Raw genomic sequence first — 25,149 nt, 5'->3', positions numbered from 1 at the left:
GTATATCCCAGTTGCCTCCAGCATGCATCCAGTCCTTCCCAGTTCCTCCAGTTTGCTTGCAGCATGATCCCAGTTTCTCTCAGCTGCTCCCAGTAGCCCAAAGTGTGATCCCAGTCACTCCCTTTCAACCCCAATATGATCCCAGTAAGCTCCAGTTTGATCTCAGTCACATGCCAGCCCTCCCAGGGTGCTCCCAGTGTAATCCCAGTTTCTTCCAGTCTCTCCCAGTATGGTCCCAGCTCCCTCCAGCATGGTTCCAGTTGCTTCCTAGATCAACCCAGTCAGTCCCAGTATGATGCCATTTGCTCCCAGTGTGCTCCCAGTGTGCTCCCATCAGGCCCAGTATGGGGGATGATGTGCAGGGTATGTTCCCAGTCGCTCTCAGACACTCCCAGTGTTAGTCCAGTCCCTCCCAGTATGATCCAAAGATGAGGCCAGTGTGCTCCCAGTCCCTGCCGGTATGAACCAGTTGTGCTCCACATGGTTCCAGTTGCTCTCTTTCATATTCACTTTTGTTCCAGTCACTCCCAGTATGTCCCAGTGTACCCCAGTTCCCTCCAGCATGTTCCCAGTCACTCCCTGTTCCTTCCAATATGATCCCATTTGCTCCCGGTCAGCATCAGTGTAGTGGCACTCGCTGCCAGTATGATCCCAGTTGATCCCAGTATAAGCCCAGATATTTCCAATCACTCTCAGCATGCAGCCAGTCACTCCCAGTTGCTCCCAGTTGGTTTTTTTGGGGGGATGTTTGAAGAATGAAGAAGTCCAAGGCTGAGCAGAAAAGGCCCCTCGGGGGGACATCGGGGGGTGGCGGTGGCGGCTGCCGGCAGAGGCAGCCTGGAGGAGCAGAGCCCTGTGTCCCCCAGGAGCCCAAAGTGGGGAGCCCAGAGAGGGGGAGCGCCACCATTGGCGGGAGCCTCAAGAGCCTGGAGAGGGGCAGGGGGGACTCCTTGGAGCCGCTGCAGCCCAGAGCAGAGAATGAGGGGAGAAGGGAGCCCGGGAGCCCAAAAAGCCCCAGCATCCCGAAATGGGGAGAGCGAAGAGGGGGGAGCTTTTGGGATTGCTGGGACTGCCACCAGCCTGGGCAGGGCGGGCACTGAGGAGAAGGGGGACCCCCAATGCAAGCGTGACCCCAGCAGCTGGGACAGGGTGGAACCCCCGAACACCACAGGGGAGGGACCAGGGACGGGGAACTCCTGGGAGTCTTTTTCAGGGCTGAATCTTGGTGTTTGGGAGGTTTTTCTGGAGCCCAGATGGCCGGTGACTTGTAGAGGTGGACTTGGGCAGAGGGACCTTCAAACTCAACGTGCTCATCCCTTGTTATCTCCAAACCAGGATTTCCCATTTCCAGCCCTTGGGAGGCTGTGAGGGAGAGGAAAATGCCCCTGGACACCCAGGCAGGTGAGGATGAAGTCAGTGCCCCTTTCCCCCTCTGTGCTCTTCCATCTCCCAGCCCAGCACAGCCCCTGGCTGCAGCACAGCCCTGGGGGGATCTCCTTGCCCTTGCCTGTGGCACAGAGGCAAATCCCATCCTGTCCTTGTCCTTCCTCCCCCAGAGCAGGAGTGGAGGACGGAGAGCAGGGAGGACAAATCCCTGCAGGAGAACCTGGTGGAAGAGGCCGTTTTGAGCGGCTCCACGGCGCAGGAACCCATCGGGGCGGAAAAGCCCTGGAGATGCAGCACGAGGAGGGGCTGCAAACGCAGATGGCGGGGATGTGAGGGGGAAAGAGCCAGCCTGGGCCAGGAAGGCGGCTGGAGATGGAGCCAGAGCTCGGAGCTGGTGCTCCATGAGCAGCTTCATGATGGGGAGAAGCCCCACACATGCTTGGAGTGTGGGAAGAGCTTCAGGTGGAGCTCCGGCCTGATCAGACACCAGAGGACCCACACTGGGGAGAGACCCTATGAGTGTGGGGAGTGTGGGAAGAGCTTCAGTCAGAAAGCCAACCTGATCTGCCACCAGAGGATCCACACCGGGGAACGGCCCCATGAGTGTGGGCAATGTGGGATGAGGTTCAGCCAGCGCTCCAGCCTGATCCAGCACCAGAGGACCCACAGTGGGGAACGGCCCTACGAGTGTGGGGAGTGTGGGAAAAGCTTCAGCCAGCGCTCCAGGCTGATCTACCACCAGGTGATCCACACTGGGGGGAGACCCTACGAGTGTGGGGAATGTGGGATGAGCTGCAGGCAGAATTCCAGCCTGATTGTCCACCAAAAGAACCACACCGGGGAGAGGCCCTATGAGTGTTCTGAGTGTGGGAAGGGGTTTAAGACCAGCTCCCATCTCCTCCGGCACTATCAGATTCACACAGGGGAGAGGCCCTTCCGCTGTCCCAACTGCAGGAAGGGATTCAAGAACAACTTCAACCTAATCAGGCACCAGCGCATCCACACTGGGGAGAGGCCCTATGAGTGTCCCCAGTGTGGGAAGAGCTTCTCCTGCAGCTCTCACTTGACCAGACACCAACAGAACCACTGGTAAGGGAAGCCCTGCGAGTGCCCCGAGTGCGGGCAGCGCTTCGTGCGCTGCTCCAGCTCCATCCCCCAATGGAGGACCCACGTTTGGCAGAGCCCTGGTGAGCCACATTCCCTGTGATCCATGTTGGGAACACACCTGGCTTCTTATTCTTTTGGTTTGGCCTTATTTTTTTTCTCTTTTCCATCTCTCTGCAGTCCAAAAGCCAAGAGGGATTGATCTGTCACCTCATAACCACTCAAATCCCACTGAAAACAACTGAATTTTTACCCATAATGGCTCAGTCCCACCTCAAATTGCTTGTTCCCACCTCAAAAAAATTCAATCCCACTTCAAACTCATTTGTTTCCACAGCCTCCAGGGTGAGACCGAGTTGGGAGGAGATTGGGAGAAGTGGGATCCTGATTTGAAGTGGTGGGATAGGAATTGTGTGGGGCTGGGTAGGTGGGATGTATTTGATAGCAAACAAAACTTTCAGAGTTAGTGATTTCTTTCCTGTTCATTTTCAGTCAGTTCTGTTTGCAGAGCACCGCCTCCCAGAGTGTCCCCTCAGAGTTCCCGCCCTTTCCTTGCCCCATTTCCCCTCAGGGTTCAGCCTTCGGGAACGGGGTGGGGAGGAGGAGGAGGGAGGGAGGAAGAGGCAGTGTGACAGCAGGAAGCAGCAGCCAAAGGGGAGAGAAGGAATCGCGTGGCCCTGGTGCTCCCTGGAGTCGCCGCAGCCCCGGGACCATCGCCCCCCATTTTGCAGGTGCCCGGGCAGGGGGAGCTCGGCCCAAAATCCCAGGGGGTGCCTGGGTTTGGGGTTTTTTGGGGGGATGTTTGCAGCTGGCAGGGCTCCAAAGCCGAGCCGCAGATGGCCCTTGAGGGACATCAGGGGTCCCTGGGAGGTGTTTTTGGGGGTCCCAGGGCTGGCAGTGGCTGCTCCAGTGTGAGCCCAGTTGGTTCCTCCATGTGCTTCCAGTTTCCCTGGCATTCCCAGTATGATCCTCATCACTTCTTCTCACTCCCTGCAGAATCTCAGTTGCTTCCCGTGGGAGCCCAGTAATTTCCAGTATGATCCAAGTATGACCGCCATGTCCTCCCAATCACTTCCAATACGAACTGACTGTGCTCCACATGGTTCCAGTTGCTCTCTTTTATCCTCACTTTTGTTCCAGTCACTCCCAGTATCTCCCAGTGTACCCCAGTTCCCTCTAACATGTTCCCAGTCCCTCCCAGTTCCTTCCAGTATGATCCCATTTGCTCCCAACCACTCCTAGTCAGGCTCAGTGTAGTGGCACTCACTGCCAATATGATCCCTGTCACTTCCAGCATGATCCTAGTCAATCCCTCTATAAGCCCAGATGTTTTCAATCACCCCCAGCATGTAGCCAGTCCCTCCCAGTTGCTCCTAGCATGATCCCACTTTCTCACAGCTGCTCCCAGTCACCCTCAGCATAATCCCAGTCACTCCCAGTACATCCCATTTGCTCCTGAAATTGTCTCAAGTGCCTCCCGTAGGCTCCTACTCACTCCCAGTATGATCCCAGTCTCCATCAATGTGATTACAGTTTGCCATGGCATGGCAGTATGATCCCACTATGATGTCACTACAAACCCAGTACAGCCCCAGTCACTCCCAGTATGACCCCAGATTTTGGGTTTTTTTCCCAGAATTTCAAGATTTTTCCCAAAATTCCAGGATTTCTCCCCAGATTTCTCTCTGACCATGTGTGGGCAATGGATTTGTAGAGAGTTCTCAAGGCCTGACAGAAGGCCGACACTGTATGCATCCATGTGCAAACTTTGAGACAAGAAATGCTGACTTAGAAATGCCATGGAATAGGACAGATATTGTTGAGAGAGAAATGGATAAAAGTTTTAAAAGATGGCCTTGCAAATAAGACTAGATACTTTGGAGAAATAGAACTATGAAAGATGCAGTGTAGTGGGACCCACGAGGGTAGTTTCAGATGATTGGCTGTAAGGCATCTACAGCATGGCGTGGCAAAAAGCTGATGGGCCAAGAGATGCCTAAAGTGTATTGTAATTAGGAAATAGTTGGCTTCTGTTTGTGATGGCGTGAATTATAACATCTGTATTCTCTTAGCCTTCTTATGAGACTGAAAATGGAATAAAAGTTTTTAAAATGCTTCTCAGTTGCCCCATCTCTGGTCAGGAAAAGAGCATTGTCCAGCACAAGAGATCTAGAGATCCATGATTGCCTGGAAACTATTGAGGCCACCTACTCCAGCCGTTGGATTTGAAGGACACCCCCTCAATAACGCCGAGACCTGGCTCACTGATGGGAGCAGTTAATGTCATCAGTGGAAAAAGACATGCTTGGCATGCTGTCACCACTTGCAGAGAGGTAATAGAGTCTGGACCACTATCAACACACACCTCTGCACAAAAGGCTGAAATAATTGTTTTAACCTGTGCTTTAGAACTGGCAAGAGGAAGATAAATCAATATTTATACAGACTTAAGGTATGCATTTGGGGTTGTGCATGCCCACTGAGTGATTTGGAAAGAAAGAGGACTGTTGAATTCACAAGGGGAAAGTATTAAACATGCACAAGAGATAATAAAACTGTTGGAAGCAGTTCAGCTGCCTGAGAAGGCAGCCATCATGCATATCAAGGCCCACTAGAAAGTGAGCTCTGAATTGGAAGAAGGGAATGAGCTGGTGGAAAGAGAGTTGAAAGAAGCAGCTAAAGGTGAGATACTGTCACGATCCACTCATACAGATGGAGGTTGTGATAGTTCTTTAGCTGATCTCAGAGTGCAAAAGCAACACAGAAGGGGATTGCAGTATCAATCAAACAAATGCACCTATTTTTGAATGACCACAGCAAATGCATTAAAGGAATTAGGAAAAAGGAAAAGAATAGAGAAAGAGAGAGAGAATGGGTATAGGTACCAAACGTAGAGACGAAGTCCTCATGATCCAGTAGATGGAGTTCGCCTAGTCACGACAGGGAGATCTCAAAAGTCCTGGTTAACTAAGAGGCCTATTATAGCCCTTTGCATAAGGGGGGAGCAGATAACAAAGAATAAGTCTGTTGAAATTGCTGAGGGGGAACAGATACAATGAAGAATAAGGGTATTGAAGCCATCAAGGGGGGAACAGGTACAGATAGTCCATGTTCTCAGCAGTGAGCGGGACCCATTGCTTTTCTTGGTCCAGCGAACACACCTGCAGGCAATACTTGGCTCACTCCAGTCAGGCCAGCACCCCCTGTATCAGAATTACAGGGTCTCAGTCTCAGTCCTTGGGAGGGGGCTTCAGTCTCTGTTTGTCATAGTGGTAGTGAAGCAGATGAAGGACTTTCCATGGCGGGGGGACCACCAAAGTTGCCCCAGCAAGTTCATCTGGCCAAAAGGTGGGAAGATTGCTGGGCTATTGTCACGAAGCAGGTGCAAGCATATAGAGCACGTGGCCCCTTGGCAGGCCCTGCCAGAAGCAAGGTACCATAGCAGCAAATACATCTGCAAACAATCACTTGGCAGGCCAGAACTCTGCTCAGGGGCCTCAGGATTTTGGTGTGAATCCACCTCAGGCAGGCCAGAATTCTGATCAGGGTCCTCAGGGTCCCAGTCTCTGTCCTTGCAACGGCTGTGAGGCAAATGAGGGGAACTCCAGACTGTCTCTCACAGATACCCATTGAGGCAGGCTTAATCCCAGATGGACTAATTTCCTTAGAAGGTAAGCCAAACTATAATAAGAAAGACAAGAGGCTTATTAAAAATGAGAAAGGAAATTATAACCAGGAAGAGTGGGCTGTTACAGAGGAAGGAAAAGGAAAGCTTGTTATTCCCTCCTATTTATTATGGTCATTAGTTAAAGAGGAACATCAGAAAACACAGTAGGGAGTTGATGCTTTATGTAACTATTTAACAGACAGTATTCTGGCCAGAAATTTACAAAGTACGGTTATTCAAGTGACCTGACAATGTAGTCTTTGCCTCCAAACTAATCCCAAAAATATCCCCAAACCAAACCTTGGACAAATTGGAAAAGGCCAGATCAACAGTGGCAAATGGATTTTTCAGAACTTCCCAGGAAGGGGGAATACTGATATTTATTTATTGGTATTAACAGATACCTTTTCAGGGTGGCCAGAAGCCTTCCCCACCAGAACTGCCAAAGTGCGAATAACCAAAGAATTGTTACAAAAAATAATACCATGCTTTGGAGTTCCCCCTGCCACATTTTATTTCAAAAATTGTGCAGCAAATTAGCCGCTACTTAGGCATAGACTGGGAACTTCACACTCCATATCACCCTTAGTCAAGTGGCAAGAAGCAAAATTACCCTGGCCTCAGGCTCTTCCATTAGCATTACTGCAAATTTGGACTAATCCTAGGACAACAGAGAAATTAAGTCCTTTTGAAATGCTGTATGGAAGGCCATATGGGGTGGAGAGGGAACACTGACCCAAGTAAGGGAAGAAACCCTACACAGATACATGGTGGCCCTAAACAAACAGCTCAGATAAATCGAAAAATGTGGCTGGGGCTCAAAGCAGAGAATTAGATGAGCCAGTACATGACATAAAACCTGGAGATTAAGCTGCAGTCTTTTGTAGAAAAACTTTGGAGCCACAGTTGGAAGGACTATTCCAGGTGCTCCTTACCACCTTTAGTGCACTCAAAATCAAAGAACAAAACATCTGGATTCACCATACCTAAGTGAAAAAGGCTCCTGAAGAACCTTAGAAAGTGACACCAGGTGATAATGAACTGAAACTAAAACTTACTCAGGCAAAATGAGTACATTGCAGTCAGGAACAATAATTTTGTTTACAGCCGTAGCAATAATTCAGGAAAGTACCTCTGCTAAGAACAATGCTGAATGGCCTTGGTCCAAAGCTTTTAATCGGGTTACTGCTTATATGGGAGACTATTCTGTTATCAAAATCTGAACCTATCAACTGTAGTCATGCATGGGGACTGGGTGTATGAAAAGCTTGAGTGCCAGTATGAAAGGTCAAGATGGCAGGTAGGTTGGACACTTTGAGGAGTTATAGGAGAGGTCATCAAAGAACGGAGTGCCAAATGATCAATGGGACTACCTGTCACTGTTTAGTAAGAAATGACAAAAAGACAGTCAGAAGGCTGAGTGGCATAAGCACGCATCTTTACTTCGGACTGCTCCTTTTATACACTGTTCCAATATAGGTAGGCCTGATTGGTCATTTAATCAATACATTTCACCTGTTTGGCTAATTAACAAGATGCTCATTTATAAACAATCTTATGAGAATAACAAGAAAACAGATATTAGGAAAACAACACCTGAAGGTTGGTTTTAATAATAAGCTATCATTGTTTATCTCCAGCTCCCTAAATTCTCCCAGGCCAATTCTGGGAAAACTTATCTAGCTTTCTCACTCTGACCAGGCTGTCACGTCCACAACTATCCATGAGAAAAGAAGAGAAATTTATGCTTCATCTGCTCCGGCAGGCGGAGTATGTAATAATTATCCCAACAAATTGGAGTGCTGGCATAATTTTATACTAACACAAGCTGTGCATTTGGGGCCAGAGTACTATGGGGCTCTCATTCAAATTTACAATAGATGCCATATCTACCAAAACCACAACAACCACCAAACTGGCCACAAGCACCCGAGCCTCAACCATGCTACCTAAACCCAAAGTCTGTGAAATCATACCATATGTAATAAGAAATGTGGGAGAGCAACAACTGCTCTTTAACTCAGAATGGTCCCTCAAGCATGTTAACTGTTGATGCAGATCAACATTTCAAAGATTCAACAAGCTTGTTCTCCTTTTTTAAAAAGAACCTTTGAAGGCTATACAACATGGTTGCAGAAGCAAGCTCATTTTAAAGGCAGGATACAAAGAGATCTGACTGGAATAATAGGTACAGGACTAGGGGTTTTGAATGAAATTGAAATGAATATTCAGAAATATTCAGAAATTGAAATTAATATTCATTAACTGGCCACTGCAACTAATGGTTTGGCAAAAATAAGGGAGCCTTTGCAGTCATCTTTATTGGCATTAGGGGCTGACCAGTGGCAAGTTTCAAAAGTCCTATCAAATTTAAAGGAAGCTGAAGTCCATGACCACAAAGGCACTTAATATGGCTCAATATAATGTGTCTTTAGCTTTTAGTTGTATACAAGCACAGCTGTGGATGCAGTCAACAATCACTTTAGTTTTAAGAGAAGGAAGTGAAGGCATTTTCCCATTTTAAATCCAAAAAGTTGTGTGGGATAATGCTACGGGTTTAGAAAGAAAGCTGCAGTCTTGGTGGATCATAGTAAATTTTACTTATGACCCCATTACTAGGGTAGCCACTGCCTTTGTACTAAGTATACATAGAGCCAATCTGTTATTCCACCTATAATGCCACCCTGTTGTGGCATTAGGATTAAATAGTGAGAAGGCAGTACCTTACCCCTTTGAACATCGGGCATGGGCCAGGATGGCAGGGAAGAAATGGCAAATTGTAAATGTAGAATCCTGTGTTACTTGAGAACAGCAGGGATTCATCGGTGAAAATAATACCACTGATGCCTAAGACATATGTTTAAATACTGAACAGGGTGTATGCCACCTTGAGATCCATCCAGACGCTATTCAGAAAACTGTGCTTATACACACTGGTCAGGGCTGTATGCCTGAGAACTGCCTATGCCTCAGTAAAGATAGACAATGGAAACAGGTATTTGTCTGTTAGAAATCACTCCAACTTTTTAATTTGTAATTTTGTTAACATTGTAGGATGTGATTTCACATATTCAGTACCAGTTGTCTCCCACCAATTGATAAAGGCCAACTACACAATGTATCTGTATCACAATTTATTACCTGCACCCATTGGCATGAACCTTTCCTTGGTAAAGCAGGTAATAAAACATCAAGATCTGAGTGAGATCTTGAAAGAAATTAAAGAGAATGGAGAGAAAGTTTTAATAACTGTTCATCATTATGCAAAAGAAATTAGTAGGGTTCTGCAAAGAATAAAGCGAGAAGTAAGTCATCATTGGTGGGATGTACTTTTTGGATGGTCACTGGAGGCAACTGGTATACTTAATATCCTAATCCATCCGATTATTTTTTTGCTTATTTTAGTTGGCATAAGCTTAATTTTGTCCATTGCAATACGTATTTGGAATATGCTATGACAAGTAGCAGTTTTGACTTCATTGTTAAGAGCATATGATATAGCCTGGAAAGATACTTACGGTATGACTTGTTTAGATGAGAAAGAATATGTGTACTAGTAAAAGAATTTACTAACTCTATAGAAAAAGGAGGGAAATTAATCAAGACTTTAAAGAAACTGAGTTAAGATTTTAGCTAGATTTAGTTAGGAGGAAGAAGATAGCAAGGAGAGTGGAAGTAATGAGGAATAGTTAATTATTAGTTAAGGCTAAGATGTAAATCATGGCCGGGTAAGGTAATGAATATGTATTAGGCATTTTGGGAAATTATATGAATATGTAAGACTTTCTTAGATAAATAGAGAGTTGGAGCCTGTGATTTTTTGCACGTCTTTGGGAAGTGACTCTCCATGTGCCAGCGCTGTCAATAAACACACTGAACTGAACTAAACTAAAGGCTACACGGAACAAAAATTTTAATTTGATTAACCAAGCTAACTGTGTGATTAACTATGATTCCTTTTTCTCAGGCTCACCATCAACCTCCCTAGGTACTTTCTGTGTTGCACAGTACACTCTCTCCTATTGCAAAATATGCTGTCTGATTGAAAAGCATCTTAAATATGTGGGCACATTATCTTGAACTTGTTGCCAATGCAATAGGAATAGCAATATTTCCAATGACCTATATTTAAACTTCTCATTTATTGCTCCACATTTAATTATAAGCTCACATGTGAATGTTAAAAAATATTCAGGGCTTTTTTGACAATCAAAAAATAAAATACCAACACTCAATCACAAATATTTGCAAACATTTCAAGGAATTGCAATGGCAAAAGAACTGAATTGCAGGTTACAAGATCCTGTGCTAATAAATAGCTGTTTCCTTAGAGTTTGTACAGACATAATGAACATTTGCAACATAGTGCAATTTGCCTTTTATACTCCTGGGGGTTGCATTTTAATAAATGAGTAATTGATTTTAAACATCTGTAAAAAATCTTCTCTTCTAAAAATTTGAGCAGTGCCTTATCTGGTGGTGAACAACAGCAGCATTTTAATTAGTTTGCTCACCAGCTCTGAGGCCTCATGATTTCTGTGGGTTCCACTGAAGGTGGGTGTAGCTATGATATTTTATGAAAAATCCCTTTGCTAGGATTTTTCTCTTGAGAAGCTGAGAGGCCTCAGGAACAAAATGTAAACAATAATTATCTGCTGCTGTGGAATGCAACAGGTGCATCTTTGATTGTTCTCATGTGGTTGTTTCTAATTAATGGCCAATCACAGTCCAGCTGTCTCAGACTGTCTGGTCAGTCACAAGATTTTATTATCATTTCTTTTCTATTCTTTGCTAGCCTTCTGATGAAATCCTTTCTTTTATTTTTTAGAATAGTTTTAATATAAAATATATGTCATAAAATAATAAATCAGCTTTCTGAAATATGGAGTCAAGATTCTCATCTCTTCCCTCATCCTGGGACCCCTGTAAACAACCACCACAGGTGGGTTTGTCTCACTGCCTTTACAGCCAGAAGTCTCTATATCCAAATGACAGGCTACATAGTGAAATTCTTCTGGGCATTTAAAAACATGGACAAGCTAGTTTTGAAATTGTTTCTATGTTCAGCAAATGAAGCAATATGTTTAGTTTGAGCTACTAACATCTACACAGTAAAATGGTATCGTTTTCTTAGTGGAAAGACAAAGCCTTGGACTAACACCTTTGAAAATTACAGACATTCTGAAAAGAGATAAACTGAAAATTGTGCTGCTTCTTAGCACATCTAGGACATCTTCCTGAAAGTTCTGCATGACCAGTTCCAGTGAGCAGAGTGGTCATATGAGGAATGAAAATCAAGGGCACACCTGCAAACTGTGTCTTGTTCTTTTTCCAGTAAACCATCTGCTGCCCTCCAATGAATCTCTCATTAACATACTGTATTTCCACTGGAGAAGGAGCAATGAATGGCACTGTGATCAATTTATATCTGTCATTCAAAACAATCTCATTTTTACTACCAATTCACTTGCCCATGATTTAAAATCTCTATTTAAATATCTGTAAAAACCTTCAAGTGAATTTGGAGTTCTGTGCATTTTGCAATCCTACCTAAGGCAATGTCATTTGTAATGACTCTGAGACCCACATATTCTCAGCCTTGTAGTGTCTCACTATTCCAGACTGCTTAAAGAAGGAAAGGAGATCTTTAGCACTGTCTGAAAGGGGTCCTGCTCTCCTGTAGCTGCAAGAATATTATACAGTGTGGAAGCTGCCACTTCATAGATTTGTATTTTGTATTTTTTTTTAATCTCAGTGTGATGGGTTTACCCCAGCCAGCCGCTAAACACCACATTTCCCCACACAGTGACAAAACTTCTGTTGAGAATTTCAGTTTAATAAACAAAGAGGGGCAAAAAACCTCCCAAGATAATGATGAGAAGGCCATCACTAACCACTTCCCAAAAGCAGACTAATAGGTCTTGCCAGCCTCTGAGCAATGTCTGCTTTCTCAAAAATCCCTTTATTGCTGATCATGATGCTGTACAACATGAGTACTCCTTTGCTCAGTTTGGGATGGCTGTCCAGGTTGTGTCCCCACTCAAATTCTTGCCCACCTCCAGCCTACTCGTTGAGGAAGAGAAAGGACAAAAGCAAGCCCTCGGGCTGTGCAAGTGCTGCTGGGTAGTGCAGCAACCCCAGCCAGACCTAGTCATTCAGCTCCACGGTGTTGTACATATTCAAATTACTTCCACAGAAAGTCATCAGCAGTAGAATAACAGGATATGGATGGACAATCAGTCCAAAAGGGAATGAAGCTCATGTTCTGCAAGTCAAGGCATTTTCAGAGATGGCACCACATCTGTTCTTCCTGGTGTTCTTGTCAAGCAGATAATGTAGTATTGATATTTTCTCTATTAACCTGCCTGTTTTCTACTAGAAAACAAGGAGGAAGGAAACTTCTGTGTCCATTTGTTTGTAATTTCATTCTATTGAACAAGATTGTTTAAAGGAAAAAAGCCATGGGTTGTGCCTCATAATCTAAAATCACTGATGCCAGCAGTTTCCAAATCATTGCTCTGGTTGTGGTTTAGTTAAATATGCAGGTTATTTGACTGCATGTGGAGGGAAGCACTCCAAGACAATGTACCAAGCTAAGAAATTAGAATTATTTTCTCCAGTTCCTTTTTGCATGTTTTTGTTATAATTCAATCACTAGAGCATATTATTTGGAATATATTTCTAATATACTGTAGTGTCTGTCTCTGTGTCTCTCACTGCATGCCTGCCTTGTAAAGCATTCTGAGGTCTGCTCATGTGTTACTGTTGTTTATTATTAGCTCTGAATTGTTCCCAGTGAAATCTGCCTGGATGTTTTCAGTCAGTTTTCCACAGAGTTTGGCCACTGGAGAGTGCCAGTGGGAATGTTCTGGAGTGTCTTCCTTCTGTTTACACAATCCTGATATTGATAGTCCAATGCTCTTGATATAAGTAAATATCCAGTAAAATTGTCTTCCCTCAGGAATGGACTGTGGGATCTCGGATCAGAAATGGTCATTAGTATTGTTGATGCATTCAGTCCTTAAACTGTTATAGCGCAACCAGTTCACTGAACTATTATCTTTGCTGTATTCATGTAACAGTGTCTAAAGTTGTACCCTTGGCCGAAATATTAACACTGACAAAAGTTTCTGTTTTAAAGACTCACAGATGTTCATTTGTTTACCTCTTCTAAATGTTAGAGACAACTGCTCACTTTGAAAATTAAAAGGTTTATTAAACCTTGACAAAAAGGGGTCCTGCTACAAAGGACTACAAAGGAAAAATTAACAGTGCTGGGAACTGCCCTCGCGGATACCACGCGGCCAGTTCATCTTCAAGATGGATGCTTCGCCTTTTAGGGGCCAACCCTGGCCCCTCCCAAAGTCTGTCAGTCAGCTCTTCCCTGCCATTTAGGTGGAGACTGTTTTCTTGTAACTTGATTGGAGGTCAGGTGTTGTCATGCCGAGGCCCAGTAACAAGTTCTTCCATTCCCAGCTGCCCCTTCAAGGGACACATGGGCATGCCTTCTTTCTACCTGTCCTAGACAACCCAGGCTGTCTGATGGCAACAATACAGAGAGGGGGGAAAAGGGAACTATGGGGAGAACAGAGGACATCTAAACTACAATAACATAACTGTACATCAATAAAGCTTCTCTTAATATTCACACAATATTCATCCCTTAATTGCAAGAGCCAATTATCTCATTATCCATGGATCTCAGCAGGGCCCTGTGGCTGTGAATCCAGCCTGCCGTGGGCTCGCCAGGCTCAGCCGCCACAGCCCTCCCAATGCCACTGCACCTTTGTTCTCCCAAAACACTCACAGGGAAAAGAGCAGGGGAAAAGCAGCAACACAAAACAAACTCTAAAACCTGCACACAGAAGATAAACACAGAAAAGTCACAAGCTGCATTTTATTTCACCTTCTGCCAACAAAGTCACTGACTGAGAGTTGCATTTCCAAGGCAAAGATCTGCCTTTTGAGAAACTTCAAACTCAGAAATACCAATTTTACTAGATGTGTACAAGGCCAGGCCTCATTGGAGGCACAGCTTTTCTCCCAACTCTGCATTATCTTTAACTGAAAAAGAATTAAGCAGTGTGATCATGAGTCTGGCATCTCAGCCAGAAAGGCCAGGTATTAGAGGGAAGAAGTCAACCTATAAAATCTGATTATTTTTTCTCTTCCATTGGTCTGTCAATAATGATAATCAGAATATATCTCTAGATGTTAAGATGAAGGTGTTTGTATTTACATAAGCAGTAATATATCTATAAAGACTTTTGAATTTTCTTCAAGGACAAGGAAATTTGAACCAATAATCCTTGATAGAGAGGTCCAGTTTAACTTTTCACTGAAGATGTTGAGAAAAATGCCAATCACTTATTTTTAAAATTTTAGAAGTTCAATAGTAATAAAATGGTTATAAAAATAGTACTATAATTAGAGTAATGAAAAATTGGACAATTAGGATTTAGGACAATATGAGACAATAAAAACAAAGAGTTATGGACAGTCTGGGTACCTCTTTCTCAGGAAAATAAGCTTGAAAAAGGACACACATTAACAGAGGATTAACCCTAAAAACAATAGCCCATTGCATATTCATATACCTCATACATGATGCATAAATTCCATTTAAACAAAGGATTCTGTCTGGTCAGTGTCAACTTCTTCCTCTTCATCTTGACGGTGTTTTCAGGGCTGAGCAAGCCAGGAAGAAGTTTGTTTCTTCTGATAATGGAGCAATAAATTCTTTTTCTCTGTAAGATTTAGGTGTCTTGTGGGTGCTATCTGGTGCGAGAAACTATTCTTTCCTTTAAAAAAATATCCCACATACATAGTTTCTATTTTAACATTATATTATAACCTAAAACTATATTTAACACAGTACTTAAGAGAATTAATACAGCATTACTTGCTAACACAAGACATATAATATTCATTTTAATATTTGCGAAAAGCCAATCATAAAATACATGCATTCTTCACAGTCCCCACTCTTATTCTTTGTTAATCATTGGGCTTGAGCAATATTTCTTGTCTACTTGCATCTTCTGGACTATGCTGGCAAAAGAAAACAGGGGATTACACAAGGAAGAAATATCAAAACAGTTTTAACATATAAAAGGAAAAATCTTAATTTCTTTTATCATCTTATCTCTAATACATTACCCCACCAGCTAGGTTTTAACATTGTTTTCCAATTTTTAGACTGGTACCTGAGTTTTTTTTTCCTCTGATATCTTCTGCTTTTTCTAGAATGACTTTTCATCAATTTTCAGCAATATGATATATTAAACTTTCCACAAAGACCCCCTTCTTTAGCCAATAAATAGTCTAAAGCTCACTTACTCTGATACACTACAGTTTTTGTTTGGCTTTGCTGAATCAATATTAATTCCAGTGCTGAGCGGCTTTATTTGTTATCATTTCTATAACTTCTTGGAGTCTTGTAATACAATTTAACATATAATTTGGGGTCAGTACAGAGTTAGATTGCTGTGCTGGTTTTACCTTTTTGTTTACTAGTTGTTTTTGTACCAAATCCTGAACTGTATCTTTAAGATTAAATGTAAAACATGTAAAACATCTCTCTCTTTTTGGACATTCAATACCCTGTCTAGTATCACTTTTTCTTAAGTTTCTTGTAATCCAATAATTTACTCCGTTTTGCCTACAGGTTCTTAATTTGGATGGATTATAACAGTGGCTGTTGACACAGGTGTGTGTAATAAAAGAGGAACTTTGGTTTCTTTCCATATAATGCTTTCTGTAGCATTTGTGACACGACCTTGCCAGTATCCCAAAAGGGAAAAGACAAACAAATGAGTGCCAGAAACAGGAATAACAGAGGTCCAGTATGCCTTATACTCCCACCTCCCAGGCCTGTGAGGTTGCAACCCACAGCAGGTGTATTTGATCTTCTTGGTGGCAAAATACAGAGGCTAATCTGGTCTTGCCCTCTATTTCCTTGTCACTTTCTCTTAACTAATTTCCAGGCAAATTGTTTTTGACACCCCTTAACTGTGGTTTCCCACCATTCCTCAGGTATCTCTCATTCAACAGGCACTAATAATTCCCATCCACAAAACAAATGTATTACTTTAACACTTCTTGCAACAAGAGCATTAATTTCATGAACTACAATACTAATTATTCTCACAATTCAAGCATTTACTTATAACCCAGCTAGCATGTCCAGTATTGGAATGAACCAAATAAAGTTTACAGTATGGTACTGATGGAAATGGTAATTCCCCTTCTTCCCTGTACAATTCACAGGCTAAGGTCAGAATATAAGAACTCTTTGACCAAAACAGTCCTGATCCTTCTGTCTGAAGTATTCTTCCCCAAGGAGATGTTTTATTCAGGCAGTGCTTGAAACCAGTGATGTAAACTTTGCCTTATTTCTTAATTCAGTCTTATTCTTTGTACATTTCTTGGATCATTTGGGTTTTCCCAAACCATTACCACCCAGTCCCCATTTGAAAGGAATTTGGTATAACCCGGTTTAGATGTGATAGTCCATTCCTAAGATTCCTTCAGAAGTCCTTTGATTTTGCTGGCATGAATTTACCTTCTTTCCATGGTTTGGAATGCTGTTTCAATAGTAGCTGGAAAGGACTTCTTAATAGCACAGTGATAAAAGAAATACAATACTGAATTAACTTTCACTATTAGCTTTCTTCAAAACTTTCCAGGTTTAGCCAAAAGCTTTCTCCACCGCAGCCTCTTCTTCTTGTATCCAGCTGTGCTAATAGCTGCAGAGGCAAATTCTTCTTTCTGTGAGCTATAATTAGTTAAACAAGAAAGGCCAGGCTGATTTTAACCCGAGATGAATCACATCTATTGCTTTTTACTTTTTGGTCAATGTTTAACTGTTTTAGCTTTACAGATCCCTTCCTCAGAACAAAAGCCTCCTCCTTCTTTTTTTTTTTTTTTTCCACCATATTTCTTTCAATGCTGTTCCTCACCCTTCCCCCACTGCTGCCACTTTAACACAGGGCCCCAGCCAGCTCCTGCACTAGCAGGAACGGGGAGAACTTATAGACAGCCACAGGCATGGGGACCCTGGGGGCATGCCTTGGGTCCTTTTTGCCCCCACCCTCCCCCTCTTTTTCTCTCTCTTTCCCTCTCTCTATTTCCCTCAACCCACTTGCTGAGGCCGATGCTGCCATCCTGGACTCAGGACCCCGCTGCTCGTACAGGAGTGGTCAAAGATCTCCCAACCTTGACAACCCCAAACTTGGCGTAGCCAGGTGCTCCTGACATTTTTTTCCCTTAGTCAACGTATCCTCTTTTCCCTTCAAGGAGGGCCTGTTTTGCTAAACCTTTTCTGGGCCCCAGTTCTCATTGAATAACCTCTTAACACCCATGTGTTAAGACACTTCTCTGCTCTTCATGCAGAAACTGCATTCACACTCATGTTCTCCTCCAGCACCAAGACATCATCACTCTACATTCCAACATCTCAGAGTCTGCTAATCACCCATCCCCCTTCTTCAACTTCTCTCTTTCTTCTTTTCTTACTTTCTTTTCTTTTCTCTATCTTTTTCTCTTTTCTTTGATTCAACATACCTTGGACTGTACAAGGTGTACACACAACTAGTTTACTTCCAAAAGTAGCTTACAACTTTCTTTTACTAGGATTGCAGTAGCTGTTATAGCTTGAATACATACTGGCCAGCTGTGGTTTACTGGGCCTAACATCTTTGATAAATAAGCTACTAGTCTCTTTACTCATCCCCATTCCTGAATTAAAATTTTATTAGCTACTCCATTTTCTATATTTATGTAAAAATGAAAAGGGTTTTTCTAACAAGGGTAAGCTTCAAGCTGGTACTTAGGCTAATTTTAACTTAACTTTTAATTTAACATAATTTTCCTTTGTTAATTTTCTATATAAAAATTTTATTGTTTGTGCGTAACCATCAATCCATAATCTGAAATAATCCAATAATCTGAATAGTATTCTGATTTCCCTCTTTGAAGAAGGAGGGAGAAGAGATAAAATTCCTGCAAATCTCTCGTGGTTGAGTTTCCAGCTGAAACAAACAATGTAAGAAGACTTTTTCTCCTTTTTAATGCCCTTATTAAAAGTGATCAGCTCAAGGTTGGGAGGCTCGACAGGTCCCCGGTCTCTCTGTTGCTGCTCCCAGGGTGACGAGGAGGAGGAGGAGGAATGTGCAGCTTTGCTCCCTAGGGGCAGAGCTGGGGGGGTCCCATCCTCATGAGAACAGTAAGGATATACCCTGCATTACTTTTTGGGTTTGCCATCTCAGGGTCTTGGCTCCAGCTGAGGTCTTTGCTCAGGGCGAGGGGCAACAAAGGTTCTCAGCATCTCTGCAGCTCAGTACTTTGTTCCTCACATCCAGACATCACTTTGATCTCTTAATTCTGTGTTGGCTTGTTGTTTTTGGGGTCTTTTGATAAGTTTGGCAGGGTTCCTTCCCATGGCACTTGGCAGCAACTGGTTTAACCTGTTCACTTTGCAACCTTTTCACAAAAAAAATGGGTAACCTTTTTTTTACTCATAACACCAGCTACCTTTATTTATTAAGTGTCTAAGATATTTTACCTCTGATTCTACAAATTGCAGTTTCCCTTTTGATACCCTTAATCCTTTTTTCCTCCAGAAAATTCAAAAGTTATATAGTAGCTTCTCTAACTTTAACTTCAGTTTCTCAAAAAAAAAATAGTTTCTGTTGGGCTTCTTAATTGTGGGGCAGCCTTGGGTCTCTTTTGCCCCCTCTCTCTCTTCTTCTCTCTCTCTCTCTTTCCTTCTCTCTCTCTCTCGGCCCACTTACCAGGGCCAATGCCATCCTGGACTCCCGACAGTCTGGGAGCCCCCCCCGGCAGTTCCGCCACGGAGCCAGCCCGCTCCTGGCCAGCAAACCCGTGTGTCCTCTGCTGCCAGCACCGCCGCCGGGTCACCTCCATGGATCGGTGACTGCCGCAGCCCCCGAGACCCCGCTGCTCGTAGGGGGCGGTCAGACACCTCCCAACCTTGACAACCCCAAACTTGGCGTCCCCAGGTGCTCCTGACATTCTTTTTCTTTCTCTAGTCAACTTAACCTCTTTTCTCTTCAAGGAGGGTCCGTTCTGCTAAACCCTTTCTGGAGCCCAGTTCGGCATTGAATAACCTCCTATCAACCATGTGTTAAGACACTTCCCTGCCTTTCATGCAAAAAACCTGCATTCACACTTCTGCGCTCTTCTAGCACCAAGATGTCATCACTCCACATTCTAACATCTCAGAGTGTGCTAACCACCCCCTACTTCAACTTCTCTCTTTCTTTTCTTCTTACCTGTTTTTTTTTTTTTTTTTTTTTGATTCAATACACCTCAGACGGTACAAGGCGAACCTAACTAATTTACTTCCAAAAGTAAGCTTAGAACTTTCTTTTACTAGGATTGCAGTAGGTGTTATAACTTAAATATGTACTGGCTAACTGTGGCTTACTGGGTCTAACATCTTTGATATATAAGCTACTAGATATTTTTTTACCCTTCCTCACTCCTGAATCAAAATTTTATGAGCTACTTCATTTTCTGTATTTATGTATAAATGATAAAGGATTTTCCAAACAAGGGTAAGCTTAAAGCTGGTACTTAGGCTAGTTTTAACTTAACTTTTTTAATTTAACAATATCTTCCTTGGTTGTTTTATATCATCTCCTTCTGTCAATTTTTTTTTCATACACAAATTTTGCTACCTGTGTGTACCCCTCAATCTATAATCTATAATATTTCAATAATCTAGGTAATTTCCTGATCTCCCTCTTTGAAGAGGGAGGGAGAAGGAATAAAATTCTTGCAATTTTCTCATGGTTGGGTTTCCAGCTACTTTTATTTATTAAGTGTCTAAGATATTTTACCACTGGGTAGTGAGTCTGAGTTCTTTTATTAACCTCCCTTAAATCCTGTACTAGTCTATAACTCCCATCAGACTTTACTGGGGGAATAGGGATATTATGAGGAGACATACAAGGTTCTAATGCCCCATCCTTTATTAGTCCTTCTATTACTGGCTTCAAACCTTCCTGTCCTTCTGAAGATACAGGATACTGACATACATGTATGGGACAATCTTCTCTCTCAATTGTAACCCTTATGGGGTTGATATTTAATCCTTCCCTATTTCCTTCTCCAGCCCAAACTTCTTTGTTGATTTTTTTTTCCTTCATCTTCTTGACCTAATTTCAAAACTCTAGCTGTCATTTTCCCATTTTCTGATATAACTCCTATTCTTAATTGCACTTGTAGGACTCTTCCCAATAAATTGCTACCTGCCCCTGGGACCAATAAGACATCTCCCATCCAAATTCTAGTTTCTTCTCTCAATTACCACATCTTTAATGACCAGAAATGTAAAACTTTCTCTTTTTGCCTCTGTTACTTTTACTATATGTTTGCTCACACTATAACGTTTTGGAACATATAACAGGCAGGTTATCTCTGCCCTGATGTCTATTACAAATTCTAATTCTTCTTGGGGACCCACTTTTAAAGTTATCACAGGCTCCAGATGGTATTTGTCCTCCCCAAAAAATTAGAGCTTATGACCTCCCTATTCCTCCTATGTGACCATCTGTTGTAGTGTGAAGGCATTTCCTGTTTCACCTTTCCCAACCACCCCAGGTGTGCCAACCTTTCCCCTCCCCCTTTGCCCTCCTGCTAAGAGCTGTCCATCAATCTTAACATTCCAGCAAGGGCGTCGTGTGGTTGGCAGAAGTTCAAAAGATGCCCCTCAGGTCCGGGCTCATGGGCCTGTCCAAGTGTCTATACCCCTTGAGCCTTCCCCTCCTCACACCTGGTTGGTCCTCACCTGTCCCTTCCCCTCCCCCTGTCCCCAGGGCTTAAAAGGAGACAAAACCATGCGGCCGGGGTTCTAATGGGAGCTGTTTCAGAGGTCTACCATCCTGAAATAAAACTCTGGATTAGGACTCCACTATAGAATCCACTCCTTTCTCTTCACTGTCACCTGAACCTTTTCCACCAGAGGTAAACTGAGTTCCTACTTTGCCTGGATTTGTTCCGAGCGCCTAGCTGCAGCATCCAGCCAGCCAAAGGTATCTCTGAGGTGAAACAGCACAGCTGCAGCCTTTGGTCCAGCAGCAAGGGCCAGACGAAGCCAGGCACGACACACCCGGAAACATCGGGATTAATATTCTATATATTGGTGCTAAATGTGGGGCTGCACGAACCTGCAGCCCCAGACCCATCTCTTTAAAGATTTTCAGATCTTCGCTTACTTAGGACTGTTTTCCTATTTCTCTTAAGTTTGTTTATATATTTAGTTGGAGTTTCTTCTTTCTCCTTTAAAAGCTGTCCCTCAAAAACCTTTTGTTTTTGCATTTTGCCTTTGATATGCTGTCTCATTAATTCCCTTGGTTATGTAATTACGAGAATTATTCATGTGTTTACTCTTTTCCTCATTATTTTAACCCCACTCAGGAGGGACAGCTGGCATTTTGTCTTCTCTGGGAGTCCCCATGGATTATCTTTTTCCTAAGCTTTTATTTCAGTTGCTCTGATTAATTACCTTTCTTCCTGAGAAAAATATTATTTTCATTACAGACTGCATCTCTTCTCAAGTATAAATGTTTGGACCTAAAAATTGGTCTAGTTGTTCAGCTATGCCTATGGAATCCTCCAAATATCCCTTTTATTTATTTCTTAAAATTTCAGACTGTCGTGAACGGCGGAAGAAATGCTTCACACAATATGCATGAATGGCAAATCCCAAAGTTTATTGAAAGCTCACACATATTTATATTGGTGTTAATGAAGCTTATACATATTGCAAAAGCTGAGCTCATTATTGGTTAAAGCACACTTAGATCAACCACACCTACTTCTATGCTCGAATGATTATTTTGTTTCTGTGTTTGCATTCTTCTAGCTTCTCTACCTAGGATATCTACATTTTCTGGCAAGCGATTTTCTCCCCCGTCTTCCCGTTTCAGAGAAGGTCACCATGACCTTTGTCAGTGATTGGACACTGGTTTCATAATCCCCAGCTTGTTTCCCCTATCCTTATCCAACGGTATCACATCGAAGTGGCCTTTCTCAGCTAGCCAATTATCCAAAAAGCTCTCCACATCAGACCTCAGACAAAGTCAAGGGAGCATTTACAAACACTGGTCCGTCCCCTCCTATGAGAACCTCTCTTAATGGAAATAGACCAATCTCTTTATCTCATTCTTTTTGGATTTTTATCTTCTATAGCCTTTCTCCCGTATTTTTTTGGAAGAATAAGGAGAGGGCTTTCTTTTAACTTAACTTTTAGTGTTTCGATAAGGTGATTCCTTTAGAGAGTTCCCCTGAGCAGCCGGAGCTGTGGTTACCAAGGGAACGGAGCTCAGGGCAGGACGGGGGACTTGGCACAGCTCAGGGTCTGGGTGCTCCAAAGGCGGGGTCTGCAGCCGGGATCGCCCGAGGGGCTCGGCACAGCTCCGGGTCTGGGTGCTCCAAAGGCGGGGTCTGCAGCCGGGATCGCCCGAGGGGCTCGGCACAGTTCAGGGTCTGGGTGCTCCAAAGGCGGGGTCTGCAGCCGGGATCGCCCGAGGGGCTCGGCACAGCTCAGGGTCTGGGTGCTCCAAAGGCGGGGTCTGCAGCCGGGATCGCCCGAGGGGCTCGGCACAGCTCCGGGTCTGGGTGCTCCAAAGGCGGGGTCTGCAGCCGGGATCGCCCGAGGGGCTCGGCACAGCTCCGGATCTGGGTGCTCCAAAGGCGGGGTCTGCAGCCGGGATCGCCTGAGGGGCTGTTTCGGTGCAGACCGAGCTGGAGTGTGGATCGCCCCCACATGGCTGATCCGGCAGAGACAAAGCAGGCGACTGACCCAGGCTGCAGCGGTGGGAGCCGACCAGAGTCAGGGCAGCCGGGGATGGGACAGATGGGACCCCCCCCTCGGTGCGGTCAGCGCGGTAACCACAGTGCACACGGCAGGACAGACAGAGACCCCCCGGCACGGCCAGCGGAGCGGCCGCAGGCCAGGCGGCCGGACTGGGACAGACAGACGGGGACAGACGGACTGGGACAGACGGACTGTGCCGGAGCTGGCACAGGGGCGGGGGGGGGTGGTGCAGCTGCGAACGAGTGGGGGAACAGACGGGAATGGATGAGGTAATATTTTGTTCCCAGCTTTATACTTTCCCTGTTTTTCTTTTACTGCTTTTCAAAAATGTTATTTTCTTACAACCTCCCCCCTCCCCAGCATGTGGTATACTCTTTTTCTTCTGGATTAAACTGTTTTTACAAATAAATCCAGAGCTTAACAAATCCAAACTTCTGCTTGGATACTTTGAAATGGTCGATGAGCTAACTCACGACCTTCTCATGTTGTTTTTCTCATCACTCTTTTATTTATCTTTTGGCAAATTATACATCTTTCAGTTACTTGTTTTCCCACTTTAAAAATCCCAATGTACCCATAGTTCCTTAAAAAAACAATCACACAAAGCCCGAGTATCCCACTGGGCTTTTTGATACATGTCCTTTGCTGTTCCCTAGTAAGCATTTTATTATCTAATTGTCTTTCATCAAGATGTTTCTATATCCCTGATTTATCTTGTTCACCACCTGTCTTGTTTTAATTACCTTTTTTTTTTTGCTTCCCTAAACTTTGGAATTTCCAATTTTTCCTCATTTGGAGTTAATATTAACTCTTTCAGCTCCATTTTCTGCTGCATCTTTAGCTTCTTGATCCACCAAATTATTTCCCCTTATTTCTGGGGTCTTTACCTTTTGGTGTCCCTTAATATGTACTATAGCTACCTCTCTTAGGTAATTTTAATGCCTCTAAAACCTCTAAGATAAGTTTCTCATGTACTAATCCTTTTCCTCTTGAATTAAGTAATATCCCTTTTAAAATTTTTCTTAAGGTATGTGCTACTCTAAAGGCATACCTTGAATCAATATATAACTCATTTCTTTTGTTTTTAATATTCTAATGCTCTTTTTAGAGTATGTAATTCACAAGTTCGCATGTTTTTTTCTCATCAACTTCTGCATACCCTGTATTTTGCAAGGAGTTGTATTTCTGTTTACTAACATAACTCCCAAAGGGCTATCTTGGGGTATTTCTGTTGGTAATTTTTTCCACTTTTCTTTCCTGTATCCACCTTACTGGATTTCTGTCTCATTTTTCAATATTCTATCTATTCATCCCCTGATTCTGTTTTCCACTTTTTACTAACAACTTAAATACCAATTTTCTTTCAACTACTTACACTCAAAAAAACCCCACCTTTTTCTCACACTGCTTTTCAGTACAATACATCTCCCTCCAAGGAGATATGGTAAGGCTTAAAATGCACAATCCACATTACCTATACTTTCATTCATCTACATTCACTCACTTTTATTTCTCATTCACTTTCACACATTCCTTCACACCTTCAAGACACAAAGTAGATCCCTGTTGCCAGAAAATCATGGGTCCCTGTGGCCCCCCTTGCCTTGGGGTTGGCCTCCAGCTCTCAGTATCTCCGGGCCTTCTGGAAGGGCCCTGACTCTGGTTGCCTCCAGTGCCCATTCACCTGTGAGGCTGCCTGCGTGTCACTCACGCTCTTACAGCTACGGCCCCCTCACACACCAGGGAACACCAGCTTGGTTTGCAGGTCACACACTCTCTTTATCCTAAAAGTCCCCACCTACCCGGGAACTACAGCCTTGTGTGCAGGTCACTCATACCTTTTGTAATGAGTTAATGTCTTAGTTTGTTCATCAAGACTATAGAAGGGGGAAAAGCCAATAATAGAAAAACCGCAAGGATAGATGTAACCAACTAATATGTTGCAAGATGAATATAACGGGCTAATATATTGCAAAATAACTGTCATAAGGCTTAAACTGCAAACTGTCAGAAGCTAGTATGTTGAAAGGCTAACTAAGCAAATGTGTAACTATATGTAGCTATGTGCCTACATATGGTAAAGGCTATTGTAAGACCTCGAGGAAGAGGACAGGAGCCTTCGTCCAGACGACCACCAGAAGGCAGA

At 43.5% G+C, this 25,149-nt stretch overlaps 1 protein-coding gene across 1 annotated transcript; it reads left to right on the top strand.

Annotated features, from left to right (window-relative positions):
* The first annotated feature begins 344 nt into the window (after nt 1–344).
* LOC143696039 (uncharacterized) lies at nt 345–2,479 on the top strand. Its single transcript, XM_077191248.1, has 3 exons — nt 345–363; nt 1,336–1,401; nt 1,557–2,479. The coding sequence occupies exons 1-3, from the start codon at nt 345–347 to the stop codon at nt 2,477–2,479; spliced, it is 1,008 nt and encodes a 335-aa protein (XP_077047363.1).
* Nucleotides 2,480–25,149: the final 22,670 nt, after the last annotated feature.

Source organism: Agelaius phoeniceus, chromosome 28 (assembly GCF_051311805.1).
Source record: "Agelaius phoeniceus isolate bAgePho1 chromosome 28, bAgePho1.hap1, whole genome shotgun sequence".
Lineage (NCBI taxonomy): Eukaryota > Metazoa > Chordata > Aves > Passeriformes > Icteridae > Agelaius > Agelaius phoeniceus.
This window is presented reverse-complemented; position numbering and strand designations above follow the sequence as displayed.

What these genes read in the sequence shown, in the direction of transcription:
- LOC143696039 (XM_077191248.1), top strand. An exon ending in GCCCCTGGACACCCAGGCAG is followed by an intron (nt 1,402 to 1,556) that starts GTGAGGATGAAG and finishes TTCCTCCCCCAG; the next exon opens with AGCAGGAGTGGAGGACGGAG.